Source organism: Balaenoptera ricei, chromosome 10 (assembly GCF_028023285.1).
Source record: "Balaenoptera ricei isolate mBalRic1 chromosome 10, mBalRic1.hap2, whole genome shotgun sequence".
NCBI classification, from domain to species: Eukaryota; Metazoa; Chordata; class Mammalia; order Artiodactyla; family Balaenopteridae; genus Balaenoptera; species Balaenoptera ricei.
Window position 1 is genome coordinate 20,741,780 of NC_082648.1, and position 15,086 is coordinate 20,756,865.

General features: G+C 40.5%; 1 protein-coding gene across 5 annotated transcripts in view; it reads right to left on the minus strand.

Moving 5' to 3' along the window:
- BCAT1 (branched chain amino acid transaminase 1) overlaps window positions 1-15,086 on the minus strand; it is a 106,428-nt gene that overhangs the window by 16,369 nt on the left and 74,973 nt on the right. For all 5 annotated transcript variants that reach the window (XM_059935462.1, XM_059935463.1, XM_059935465.1 and 2 more), the window contains 3 exons: window positions 14,773-14,936; window positions 7,462-7,604; window positions 1,627-1,712 (listed from right to left, as the gene is read on the minus strand). In XM_059935462.1, the coding sequence (XP_059791445.1) occupies window positions 1,627-1,712; window positions 7,462-7,604; window positions 14,773-14,936 (393 nt within the window). The remainder of the gene's footprint in view (window positions 1-1,626; window positions 1,713-7,461; window positions 7,605-14,772; window positions 14,937-15,086) is intronic.

Here is a 15,086-nt window from a genome sequence, read left to right on the forward strand (position 1 = left end):
AAGGGCAACAAAGAATGAATACATTTTTTTTAATAAGATGAGAGTATTTTTTAAAATCTACAAATCCACAACAGATAAAAATGGAAATCACAGACCTTGGCAAGGTTCAAAACATTAGAAGAAGAATGCATCATGCTGTAAGTATATTTGGAAGGGTAGGGAAATATGCCTGCAACAGAAATATGGCTTTTTGTAAGTTTCAACCTATCTCAGTCTGCAATTGCAATTAAGTTGTACAAAGGTAAATAAATAAATAAATAAATTCCAGAAAATCAGCCAGGTGAGAACAAGCTGAGTTCTGCGTTGTGGAAAAGAAAAGAAAAGAAAAAAAATCTCTTGTACATAAACAGAATTCTTTTTACTCTGCTTACCCTCACTTATTTTTGGACAATTTCCCCTATCTGGCAAATAGTGGTAACCCCCCGCATGCCTCTTGGCATTTATGTCTCACAGTTTTAAAAATAAATTATAGCTAAGGAGTCAGGAAGAAACTTCCTTCATAATAACCTATTTTTCATGCTAGCAAATCATTAGCGTGGGGGAATTTCCACTTGGAACTTCTCATCAAACCTTCTGTACTTGGTTGATTTTTCTCTTTAATAAAACAAAAATTACTGAGCTTGGAAAATACATCTTTCCAATTGAAAACACAATTAGGACAGGGCAAGCTGTTTGAAATTATACCAACAGTTTGTAAATGTCATGCCCAATGTGCCAGCCAGCATGTGGCAGTTGGGTCTTGTCTACTTCAGGGTTTTGTAGAATTATTTATAGCACATTTTCTCTATTTCCAAAGCCTTTTCCAGAGAAACTGTACTCTCGTAGATGTGTGTGTTTCTAAACATTTGTCCTATTAGCACTGTTTGACCACAGTCTGCTCAAAGCCTTTTTTTGTCCCTTGGAGACCATTTCAATACATGGGTCAAAAGTCCCATCCAGGAACCTTTGCCAGATTAATCAACTCATTCAACATTCATCTTGAATATGCTAAGTCATTTCCAATACCAAATGGTTTAACACACATGGCTGTGTCACTTGAATCAGAAAGGCTACCGAAAACAACTTTACATTTGCTTGAATGTTTAGATTTTAAAATAAGCATGTATGTGAAATTGGGAGGACAGGGGGCAGGAAGGAGGGAGAAAGAAGGCAGCAAAACTAATAATGTCATGTTAGTAAGCATTTATATGTCAGTAAAATTCTTTAACTTCTAGCATGGTTACACAGGAATAAATAGAGGAAGGGAAGGACTACGTACCACTGCCATTTGGAAACAACACACTCCAACTTGAAAAGTTAAAGGCTGGCGAAAAGGAAGCGCTCGTAGGATAAGCCAGATGAGTCGGTAGGAGACACCTGGTATAAAGCTTGAGACTAATACTAGAATACTTCTTCACTAGGATGACCTGCTAAACTAGTTTCTGCCTGCCCTCCCTACAAACAATACTTACTTGATAGTCTCGCCAAGACAGTCCTTCTAGAAGAGTTCTTTTCACTCAAGTTAAGATTTAAAGATTAGACAGCACTGGTTGGAACTACAGGATATTATTTCAACACTAAGCTGGACTTATTTTGATTACTTTTTGTTCCATGCTTATAAAAGTGGTTCATGTCAAAGGCACCCACCCAATTGTGTGCCAGGTCCAGGATGCTCTGCCTCGTCACTCCTGGAAGAATGATGCCATCTAGCGGAGGAGTTGCCAGTTCTTCCTCTGTCAATTAGAAATTGGAATAGTTTCAAACTTTATTAGCCATGCCTTTTATCAACAGCCATTAAAAAAAAAAAAGTTTCTTGCAATTTTGCTGGTAATAAACATGAAAAGGAGGTCACCGTTCTGCATTGTCAAATTTTCCAAATCAACTCATACTTCAGGTGGATCCTCATGTTTAAAAAAAAAAAAAGGAACAAGAAAGGAAATCAGTCATCCTACCATCTTCAATTTACCCTTCACCTGTGAAAAATGAGATGGCTTCCCACTAACAAACAGTAAGAGTTATAAAATACTCTTAAGAGGAACATTCCAAAGTCAAAATTTACCTTAGTGGATTAAAGCTGGTTAGTAATTAGGATAATGTAGATAGACCCTTACTCAGAAACACTGGGCATTACCGAACCTTCTATGAATACTGTGGAGAAATCCAGCCCTAAGAGGTGTGCGTGCCCACTCAGGCCATCACTGCTCCCACACTGGCCTTCAACAAGTCTACCCAGAGTGATTTTCAAGCCTGGTGAACTATCCACATCAAATATGGAGATGTTGACTTCACCCTCTGAGGTTCAGACGTAATGGGCTCAGGCATGTATATGGCTAACAAAGAAATAATAAAGAAAGAAGGCGCTTCCTTGGTGGTGCAGTGGTTAAGAATCCGCCTGCCAATGTAGGGGACACGGGTTCGAGCCCTGGTCCGGGAAGATCCCACATGCCGCAGAGCAACTAAGCCCGTGCGCCACAACGACTGAGCCTGCGCTCTAGAGCCTGCAAGTCACAACTACTGAGCCCGCAAGCCTAGAGCCCGTGCTCTGCAATAAGAGAAGCCACGGCAATGAGAAAGCTGCGCACCGCAACAAAGAGTAGCCCCCGCTTGCCGCAACTAGAGAAAGCCTGCACACAGCAACGAAGACCCAATGCAGCCAAAAATAAATAAATAAAATAAATAAGTTAAAAAAAAAAAAAAAGAAGGAAAAAAAGAAATCCAAAAAACCCAAAATAACACTTCACGGGTGACTCACAGACCCAAGGCCCAGACACTGGTCTACTCTGAGAATGACCGCAGACACTCCCAACCGTGGCGAGGGCTGGCATTATGACCAGTCTGCAGAAGTCAGTGTGGTCTGCCGGCCACAAAGCCTCCTTACAGAAGGATGCCTCTGGTACTCAACATCCGCCCTCCTCCTCACCTCTGGCACCCAGGAAGCTGAATCCAGTGAGAAATTCAAACCTTCCACCATCACTTTATATACATGTTGAGCCTTGTAACGGATGATGGGTTGCCCGTCACATGTCTGCAGAGGAATTCACAAGGGATGCTGGAAAGGACCACCGGGTAGCTAAAGCAGTGTAGAAATCAGTCTTTGAGCTCTAAAGCCATTTGATGCAGGCAAAAAAGACTTTAGAAATCACCTGGTGCAATCCTTATTTTATAGATGCAGAAACTGAGGCCCTAAAAACATAAGTGACTTGCCAAGGTTGGTGACACTGGGGGACAGTCAGGACCAGAGCCTAAGTCTCCCAACACTGTGGCCACCGCCCTTTCTTTCGTAAACTGTGGTCTGAGCTCACCCGCTCCACTGTGGCCACATCAGACATCCTCAACAACCCGGCTCTCTGGAAGACCGAAACTCTTATGTTCATTCCTGTGTTCCCAAAACTCAGCAATGTGCCTGGCCCTGAGTGGTATGTAATAAATGTTTTTGAATAAGAAAATAAATGAATAATCCTTTTTGCTAGGATACAGCAGTATGATTTCTTTGAATTTTATTTCTAAAAATCATCTGCCGAAAATCACTTCTCGAAGAAAATTTGTTCTTGGCAATGTTCTTAGGGCTACTTTTTGTCTTGTTTAGAAGTGTCTGTCTCAAAATAAACATGTGTTTTGCAATAGCAAGCTAGCTGGATATATAAATGTATAGATCTATATGTGTGTACACGTATGCATACACACTGCACACATATAGACAAACACTTCTACTGTTCCCAAATGGGACCTTTCCTAATACTTGCTGAGCTCTAAGACGGCATAAAGTTAAATGAAAACAGCGGCCCCTCATGTGCAAATGCAGTTTTGTGAAATATATTTAACACCCAAAACTGTAACCACTAGCCTGAGGTCAAGGAACAGAACATCTGCTTCTCTGGTTGCCAGACAGAGATGATGACATGACAACATTTGGGTGAGAAATATTCATTTTCCTCCTGCAACCACAAACATGCTTACAAGAGCCAAAACGGGCTCCAGATTGCTCAACAGGAGGAAAAGAGAGCCTACAAATGAAGCTTGTTCTTGACAGAGAAATCATTTTGGGGAGATGAAGGATTTAGAAGCAATAACAGCGGGATTCATCTGTGACTTCCCAAATTCAAGCACTAATGGGAACCAGGAATACCCCAAACACCATCAGCACAATTCTTCATTCGTTCAACAATATATACTGAGTGTCTAACAGTATCAGTGCCGTTGGCTATTCTAAGCACCAGGGATACAGCAGTGAACCAAACCGACGTAACTCCTTGCTTACTTTCTAACAATTATATTAAATTGTATGTCAGATGATGGAGGCAAAAAAGGGGGAAGGCGATAGGGAGTGCTGGGGGAGAGAGTTTAAGATTTGTATTAAGGTATCCAGGGAAAGCCTTACTGAGAGTGGGGTATGCGGCAAAGCCTTGAAGGAGGGGAGCGAGCAGTCATGCGGGAAGAGTACGCCAAGCAGAGGCGGCGTAAATGCCTCCCAAACCAACTGTGAACTCAACCACAACAACTGAGTCTTACTCTCAAGGTAGCTCCAGTGTCTGGTACAAGATAAAACTGTTTTCTCAACAGTGACTAGCAAGTGTGTGTGTTAAATTACTCATCAACGGAATAAAAAAGGAGAATTCGGGGCCGTGCAACCTTACAACCAGGGCTGCTGTTACTGGAATCAGAACCCACATGAATAGATAACCAACAAGGACCTACTACTGTACAGCACGAGGAACTATACTCAGTATTCTGTAATAACCTATAAGGGGAAAGAATCTGAAAAAGAACATATATATATACACACACACATATATATGTATATATAACTGAATCACTGTGTGGTACACCTGAAACTAACACAACATTGTAAATCAGCTATACTTCAACTTAAAAACAAAAATAAGAGCTCGAGGCTTTTCAGGGCATGAGCCACCTCTCTCCTTGCATGGCCTTGCAATAAATCTCTCTCTGCTTCAAAAACAAAAACAAAAACAAACAAAACAAAAAACCACATGAGTTTCAGGCCAAGTGCCACAAAACAGTGCACAGCCCTGTGGCAGCCACTTTGTCCCAAAGGAGCAGTGAGAGTGGGTGCTCATGGGAAGAGCTCCGCTTTTGGTAAATTTGGGGAAGGGGGGAAGAAAATCAATATTTTTCTGATTTTCAACTCAATACTATTCTTTGTATTTTCCTAAAGCCACGCGGTATACATCAAAGTTACGGGGAGTTGCTTCAATGTCTTTTTTTTTTTTTAAGCCCAAAGGTTATTCCTGACATTCTACTTACTTCTCTCAGAGTACTGTTCAAACATTTATTCCATTTCCTTTCTCCTTCCTTCAAATTTTATCTGATCTGGCAAGTGAACAGCCTCAAATTGAAGGAGGATCGTCACATTAAAACTAAAGTTATCTCAGGCAACCATAACCTGAAGAGTAACTCTTAAGGTCTTGTATATTTTATAAGAGCCAGAGACAAATTCATTCGTCTTCTGACTTTTAAAAGCCATGGTGGAAGTGGTTCATGATTACTGTTTGCATAAGGGGTCATTTTTCACCAGGACAGTTTCTGGTGTTTCTGGTGAAATCATGTAGCTCTGATTCAGACTGTGCTTAAATCCTGACGTCTCCCATCCATAAATAAGGATGGTGCCACTTCTGTATGATGTAACTGGTTTTGTCTGGGGTTGTGTGGGTTTTCTGGGGGGTGGGGATGCCAGTGGGCAAGTGGAAAGAATGAGTTCAATCAATTTATTATCTCCTAAGTAATACTGCCTGTCCAACACTGGCTGTCAACTTTCAAGCACGGCTTTTGATACAGGTCATAGGAAATAACTCAAATTTAGAAATCACAAATATTCCAGTACATATTTTGTTTTTCAAGAGTGTCAAGTACAAACAGCAGGTGTGGAAGAATGAGCATGATCTATACCTGGCTTTTCATATGCTAAGGATTACCAATGGTCAACCCCAGGACATGGTGTACTCACTACACCTTCTGTTTATTCTAACTCTGACTGAAATATAAGGCTCATCTTATAACTCTCTGCAAGTAATGCTCAAATTAGCTCTGAAGTCAGCCACATTTGAATCACCATTTTCCTCTCTTTGTAGCCAAATAACAAAAGAGCAATAGAGGCTACTATAGCTGCTTTAAAATTAAAATTTCATTTAAAACTTTAATTAAAACCAATCCCGAGACTTCACAAGTATTTAGAAACTTATCATTTTACATTTCTAGTCGCAACACTCAGTACTGTGAAATGAACAGCCTAAGAATGTAAACAGGCCTAAAAATGTTCTTAAATTTTTTGATTATTAAAATTCTAATGAAAATAAATGCAAATATATGTATTTTTCCCTCCATTATTGGGAAAAATACCATTTAATCTAATACCATAGACTTTGCCAAAACATCACCGAACTGCTGTGGTCTCTGCCAACTAATTAAAAAAAATAATCACAAAGAGGGATAAAGTGAGCATTCAGGATATTAAAGGTAACAAAGATGTACTGATTTTTATAGTAGACATATATTAATAGTCTCGAATGAACCAGAATCTAAATACAATACCCAAATAGATCGATCTATCCTTAAAAATAGTGTTCTTCATTCAAATTGAGCTCCAGAGTAAATCTGGAAGGCTTCTAATGTATTGTCAAAGTATGCAGAAAGAGCAATGACTGTTAAATGAATTACGACAAGAGAGTACACTCAATTTCGTATCAGTAGAAACAGTAGACTGTGTTTATTACTACAGCATTTTATACATAGTATATGGTAAATAACCACTGAATTGATCTGAGAACCATCTCCAAATGCAAGGGATTTCAGATAGGAAAAATGATAAGATGGTAAAGGGAATAAGGCAGCATATCTTCAAACTGTGGAGATTTAAATTCCTTCAGTTGGGACTTCCCTGGTGGCGCAGTGGTTAAGAATCCACCTGCCAATGCAGGGGACACGGGTTCGAGCCCTGGTCTGGGAAGATCCCATATGCCGCGGAGCAACTAAGCTCGTGTGCCACAACTACTGAGCCTGTGCTCTAGAGCCCGCGAGCCACAGCTACTGACCCCTCATGCCACAACTGCTGAGGCCCGCGTGCCTAGAGCCTGTGCTCTGCAGCAGGAGAAGCCACTGCAATGAGAGGCCTGCGCACCACAACGAAGAGTAGCTCCCGCTCGCCACAACTAGAGAAAGCCCGAGCGCAGCAACGAAGACCCAATGCAGCAATAAATAAAGAAACAAACAAGTAAATAAATAAATTCCTTCAGTTGACGTCTCCGTAGTAAGTACATCTAAAGCCAAAAATCAAAAACAAAATTCAAAATCTTTATAAATGCTATAAACTTAAACTCATGTTTACTTCGACAGCAAAAGCACAGAATTTCTTAGATTTTGCAAGCGTGCTACTTATTCTCTTGTTTTAAGGTTCTAGTTCTTTTCTTTCCAGTCCCACTGAAAATGACTGAAAAAGAGCCAAGAGCTGAAATCTGAGTGGATTACCTCCATCTTCATTTATCCAGTAAAGAAAAAGATTCATTGTTCCAACTTCAGTTATCTGATTATCCTCTCCATAGAGCCACAGAACCTGCTGGCACGCGTTATCCATTGCTTCACATTGGGCAAAGAGAGATGAGCCATAATTCCTTTTAAGAAAGAGGAAACATACTGATTATGATGATACTTCAGCCCCTACCTCCCAGTAAGTCTTTAATTCACATGTGGATGTAGTCAATGTACTATGTTTTTAATAATATATACTCTCTAGTTAACTGCACAATATTAAAGGAAACCCATTAGAGAACCTAAATGGTCTAATTGCACTCATTTGAGAAAGAGAGAGCAAAGAAAAATCATGGAATTCTAACTTGAAAAGTTAGAACACAGGGAAATAGACAAGTTAACAACAGTTAAAACTTATTGAGTATTTTTTTCACATACCAATCAATTTTACATGAATTATTTCATTTAAACCCCACACCAACACTGTGAGTTAGCCACGATCATTATTTCCATGGTTCAGATGAGAAACTGAGGCTTAGAAAAGTAACTACTATCAAGTTACAGCTATTAATTAGCAGAACACCAACCCTGTGCTCTGAGACCTTTCAGATAACCAAGAAACGCCTAATGTCCAATGTCTAAATTCCCTAAAAGGTGAGACAAGATGTTAAAAATCCTGATTTTAACCAAAAGTATTCCAAAAGCCTGTTTTTCTCAACCAGCACTATTCACACCTTGGATTACTCAAAATCAAAGGAACATGACATATCTTCCTGGAATGACAATGTAGTTTAGTAGTTTATTCATTCATTCATTCAATTGTTACCTGACTCCTAGGAGAAGTTTAAGTAAACCTGTCAGGGGAACACTTTCCTCTGTGAATCAGAGTGTAAGATACAATTGACATTTAACACACACACACACATGGCCCGTGGAGAATAAACTCAAACTACAGAGATAAGAAATTTAAATATCTTGGAATTGACATTTTTTAAGAAAATATATTTTCACAAATGGTCTATCATTTGGAAGGAGAACTGAATTCTAAACTAAACAGAAATATTAACATGCTTTATACCTTAAAATTTCATTTGGAGGGTGGGAGGGAGATGCAAGAGGGAAGAGATATGGGGGACATACGTATATGTATAACTGATTCACTTTGTTATAAAGCAGAAACTAACACACCATTGTAAAGCAATTATACTCCAATAAAGATGTTAAAAAAAATAAATTTCATTTGGCATGGGTAGATTCATTCATAACGATGCCTAGCTCTCTCACTGTCCGCATTAATGAGTTCTCCAATTTTATGTTGCTTTAGGAGAAAAGGAAGTAATATTTTAAATTTATCTTTTATTAAACTTAAATGGGAAAATTATGGTGTATAATACAAAATATGAATCAATGTTTTAGATAAAACATGAGAGTCCTCAAATAAATGTGATGCTTGCTTGCCTTTCTATGCCCCTGGTTATATAATTCACTTTCCTTGGCTTTCAGAGGATATTAGCAAACAAGTTTGAGAAGCACTGCCATATGACAATCAGGCCTAGGAAATAAACCCTAGACCCACCTCGGACTATGAAGCCCCCAGAAGTACACAGAAATAATCAAACCTATAACAATAACTGCTACAAAGAAAGCATTAATGTTACCTTCTACAAAATACCCACCTAGGCCTTTTAATGATCTCTTTTACATCTGGGCAAGATTAAAAACTATAGTATTGTCTAAGTCAAAGTGTAAGGTAAGCACAAAAGCCATATATCATAGTGGCTACGTGCCATTCTCATCTGCACACGTACTCTTCCCACTATATTCTCTTTGGCTCTTCCCACAGAGCCAAGTCATTCTGCTTGGGTTGACAATCATAGCATCTTGTCCTGCCACAACTGAACAAAAGGGTGGGCAAGTAACTAAGCTGCTCATAAGTTCTTCTTTGAGTTCATTCACTCATTCATTTTAATGTATGAAACCTGAAAGAGGTATTTTCTCCCTTTGAGAGTAGTGGCAGCTTGTGTGCTATGACGTAAGCCTGGGTCTACTGTGTCCATAATCACCAGCCTTCAAAGGAGAAGGCATCTGAAGTAGGAGAGCCCTAGGTTAACACATAGCCAGAAGCTATGACAAGAGACGGAGGTAGGATGGAAGCAGAGGGAAAGGGAGGGAAGAGAGATTGGGGAGGAAGCAGCATGGGCAGGACACAGGCAAGGGCAGAAGAAACCTGGCAACAATGATTTGAGCTCCTATTAGTCCACAGCTACCGTCCTACTTACATGAGCCAATCAATCCCTTCTCTGCTTAAGATGGTTTGAGCTGGTTTTCTGACTTGTAACTCAAAGACTATTGACTAATAACTAAACTATTCTAGAAAGCTATGGGAAATAGGCATCATACTATAGGGCTATTGCAATCTGGGGCATGAAGGGGTTTACTCAATCCAAGGTGTTAAGATTCCTTTAAAAGACCCTCAATATGTATACTTCAAAACACAGGTAATAAAATGTAAATTATCGGTCAATCTGGAGATGACACAATTTTGATAAGCAGGAGGCTTTCATTTTTAATGGCAAATAGGCCATAACTGAGTTAAATCATGAGTACTTTTTTTTTTTTTTTAAAAGAAATTCATGTTCTTTTATTTATTTATTTTATTTATTTATGACTGTGTTGAGTCTTCGTTTCTGTGCGAGGGCTTTCTCCAGCTGCGGCGAGCGGGAGCCACTCTTCATCGCGGTGCGCGGGCCTCTCACCATCGCGGCCTCTCCTGTTGCGGAGCATAGGCTCCAGATGAGCAGGCTCAGTAATTGTGGCCCACGGGGCCAGCTGCTCCGCGGCATGTGGGATCCTCCCAGACCAGGGCTCGAACCCGTGTCCCCTGCATCGGCAGGCAGACTCCCAACCACTGCGCCACCAGGGAAGCCCATGAGTACTTTTTAATGAGTATAAACCAGGCTGCAGGGGGAGTCTGGTAGAGAGAGCATGGGTTTGGAGCCAGCAGGCCCAGATGCAGCTCTTTTACTTCTACTATTGGGTTATAAATGAACTAAAGCAAGTCAGTTCATATTTTGCAACACTGAATTCATTTGGCAAGTAAAAATACTTGCTTGATATACTGCATAGATTGTTTGGCAAAAATAAAATAATAAAAGTTAAGAAACAGGCTATATAAGCCTGTTATATCCTAATGGAATTAAGGTTGTTTTTTAATGACTATTTTAATTGACTTTTCTCTAGTTCATAAAATAAAATTGTTGAGACAAACATCTGAAAATAAAGAAACAATTTCTCTCTCCTAAGTATAATGCCCTTTGGTTTGTTCAAAAGCACATGGAGAATTTTCAGTGTGAATATCTAGCCTTTCAAAGAAACTTCTAAAAACAAACATACACTTCTGAGAGTATGGCTGAATCAAAACCATGGCTTCCCAGCATCATAAAGCTACTTGGGCAGGAAAAAGAATTAAAGACCCCAACTTCTTCAGTGCATTGAAAGGAAACGGAGTATTTACTTATAGGTGGTGTTTTTCCCCAAACACAAGTGTGTATCAAAATTCTCTCTCAGGACTTCGCTGATGGCGCAGTGGTTAAGAATCCGTCTGCCAGTGCAGGGGACACAGATTTGATCCCTGGTCTGGGAAGATCCCACATGTTATGGGGCAACTAAACCCGTGCACCACAACTACTGAGCCTGAGCCACAACTACTGAAGCCCGCGCGCTCTGGGGCCCGCGTGCTGCAACTACTGGGCCCGCCTGCTGCAACTACTGGGCCCGCCTGCTGCAACTACTGAAGTCCGTGCACCTAGAGCCCGTGCACCTAGAGCCCGTGCTCTGCAATAAGAGAAGCCACCGCAATGAGAAGCCCACGCACCGCAATGAGGAGTAGCCCCCGCTCGCCGCAACTAGAGAAAGCCCGCGCGCAGCAATGAAGACCCAGGCAACCAAAAAAAAAAAAAATTCTCTCTCAGGTGCAAACTGTATTATTAATGGCCACAGGGTAATTGATACCTTGGTAATATATTTGGGTTTCCTCCTATGTGCTGCCAATATTCAGAAGAGAAACACATGTTCTTGGAGGAAAGAGAAAAATGAAAAAGTGGGAAAACTGTCTACATGGAAAAAATTTTAATATAATTTTAAATAGAATCTGGGAGATGGAAATATTAAATACATCCTTCCCAAAGAGTAAATTCTACTGTGCGAAATCCAACTGATTTCTCCTAAGATAGAGAGTCCTGGAGATGAAACAAGAAAGAGAGCCTTACAATAGAAACTACTGTCTGTTGAGAGGGTACCACCTACCAGGCAGGGTACTAAGTACTTAACCCCATTATTTCAATGAATTGTCTCAACACAACCCTAGACTTTATTATACTTTTGAGGACCTGAAGGAAGAGAGGACTTAATTGTACAAGATTACGCAGATGTGTGACGTGCATGACTATGTATGTGTATGACTCTCAGATATCTGATTCCCAAGTCCACTCTGGTAACTGCTAGGTTCTAACACCACACTTGCTGAGAGCTCCCTATATGCCATCCAGGGTCCTACGCACTTTATATTATCTTGCTTCATCCTCACAGGTAAAGTGGGCATTATTACCCTGACTTTATAAATGAGGAAACTGAGGCTTAGACAAGTAACATGCCCAAGGGAGTTAGGTTTTTGAGCCAGGTCCTTCTGACTTCAAAGCTTGCACTCAAATGCAGAATGAGAATATAAGGAAAAAAGAAGGAAAACTAAGATGGAGAGAGGGAGAGGCCTGAATCAGTCCAAATTAACTAAGAAATTGCCTGGGAATCAAGATGTTCCTCTGATGAAAGACTGACTTCTAGCTCAGTGCTTCTCAAGATTAGCTGCACAATAAAAATAACCCTGATGCTCAGGCTATCTGCCAGACCAACTAAACCAGAATCTCTAACAGGGGGACCCAGACATCACTCAGTGGCAAAGCTCCTCCAGGTGACTTCAATTTGCACCCACAGGTGAGAACCACTGTGCTAGAACTCTCCTTCAACCGTGTGCCACTGTTACTTTTCTCACTAACGTACACTTAGAAATAAAAGGATAATATTATCTCTGATGGCTTCAAAACAGTGAAATAATCTTAGAATTAAATATATATATGTATATATATATATATATATATATATATATATATATATATATATATATATATATATACTCTCTTCTCCCTTCCTCCGATTCAGAGATAGAAAGCAGAAAGTTCTTGAGCTTATGAAAATCAATAGCTATTTAATAAATACTAATTGATTTAAAAAAAAAAGCTTAGAAGGTAACTATTAAATTAATTATGTTTAGAAAAGAGCAATAATACACAAATCTAAGGTTCCTGACAAAAGTCTTTGTCAACTAAACCGGATGATGGTAAATGCAAAATCCTTTGTTTCCCTTGGACTCCTGCAGGTGGGAAGGACAGGTGTAGAGAGCTTTGGAACTTCTTGGAAACAACAGGCGTGTGTGGGACAAGTCCATTCTTTGGTTCCTGCCTGCCCTCTTGCCATTTTTCCTTTTACTTATGAGATCTAGTACTCTCTCCTCTAAGAGATTTCAAGTCAACTTCCACAGACCCTGGTCCAACTGAGCTTAACTATTAATTTATTTTATAATTGACTTTATTTGTTAGAGCAGTTTCAGGTTTACAGAAAAACTGAGCAAAAAATAGAGCTCCTATATACCCTTACTCCCCAACTTCAGTTTCCCCGCTATTAACATCTTGCACTAGTGCTGTATACTTGTTATAATTGATGAGCCAATATTGATACACTAGGTGTACATAGTAACACTGGGGCTCACTCCTTGTGTTGTACAGAAAGTTTGTTTGTTTATTTGTTTTTTTGGCCGAGCTTCATGTTATGTGGGATCCCAGTTCCCCGACCAAGGATTGAACCCACGCCCCCAGCACTGGAAGCACGGAGTCTCAACCACTGGACTGCCAAGGAAGTCCCAGAATGTATTAATTTTTAATTGCCCTATAGTGATCATATATTGTGAGACTGCATTATATCTTCTTTATAACAAATAACAATCTGCCTAGACACCAAACTAAAGATTTCCCTCCAATTTCTCAGTGTTCCCATGTTAACTTTTCCCTAAGCAGGTAGGGGGAGCTACAGAGCAAGGTTTAAAGAAGAGAAACTTTTAAGTTATTATCTCTTCATCAAGACTGTTGCTTTACTGCACTCTAAGAGAAGTTTTCATAGAGTAATACAGATGGTATGCAGTGGTGCATATGCATACACTCTGTGAAGAAGTCTGAACAAGTAAAAAAGACATCAAGAGAGCAAACAACAGTAGTTTTGGACCTGGCTAGCCTAGGACAGAGTCAGGAAGCAGTGCTCTAGCGCAGAAGGAAAAAAGTGACTTCTCTAGTTTAATGGGCTCCAACAGGGTTTCTCTAACCCCTTGAGGGAATGCAGTTAGGAGGGAATACCAACAGGGATGACAGGACACAGAATTTTGTCAACATGCTTATTTTTTTGGTAGAAAAGAAGGAAATAAAGTCTATGGAGGGGTCAAAGCCAGCTGTCAGTGCCTCTCTGGCATCCCAGCGGCACATCCTTCAATTCTGCCAGGGCTCCACGAATCTACATTTTGTAACAGGGCCCAGGAGACGGTCACTGAGTCACCTTGCGGGCCTGCTGCTGCCCTGGGTGTGTGATATACACAAAGGAAGAGCCGTGCTGGTTAATCCAGCAATTCTTGTTCACCCATCAGGGCATGCCCGATTCACGGCCAAGTCCACCCCTGAATTTGTCTAACACTTGCAAATGCTCTTTTATTTCCAGCCAGCTACATATGGCCTATGTGACTGGCCTGACCAAGCCAAAGCAGGGCTATCCCTCAGCCAGTTGGCAGCAGGTATGTCTACAATCTGTGGCAATGAAGACAGCACTTCAGTGAAGCAGGCATCTTCCCTAGACAGGACTCCTTAGAGCCAACTGGGAGCTTGGGCCCCAGCACCAGATGCTCTTGAATGCCAACTTTCAGCCTGAGGCCAGGGACCAGCATCCAGGGGTAGTTCATGCAAAGCACTGCTTTTATTCCTGGTTTAGTTACTTTAGCTCTTGCCTATATATAACAGTCAATGTTTCTCCCTTACGAGGGGGCCACAGAAGTCATCCTTTAAACAACTAGCACATTCAAAACACTGAAAACTAAACACAGAATAAAAATGAGCATTACAATGTAAATACTAATATATGTACTTGTATCGAAGTGAAATGGCAATAACTAAATGGGCATGAGGGACTCTTTCCTTTAGACAGAAACACAGACTGACTTACCCTCCCATCTTGCAGTCCCCGGTCCCACCTTTCCAGGCTCTTACGTACTTCGGATTGGCCCACAGGGACACTGGATTAAAGCTTCCACTTGAAAAATAAGGTCCCACTGGGCTCAAGATTACAAACAGCAGGGCTTTAGTAGGCTTCTTGACTCCCAGAGAAGGCTGCAATAAAGCAAAAGTACACACAACTGTTAACTTAAAATGCAGACACCAGTCTCAAAGCCTAGAACAGATCTGTAACAATCTCCCAGAAGGGACTACGGACAGCTGTTACTTCTAAAGTTGAGTCACACAAAACCCGATGATCTTCTC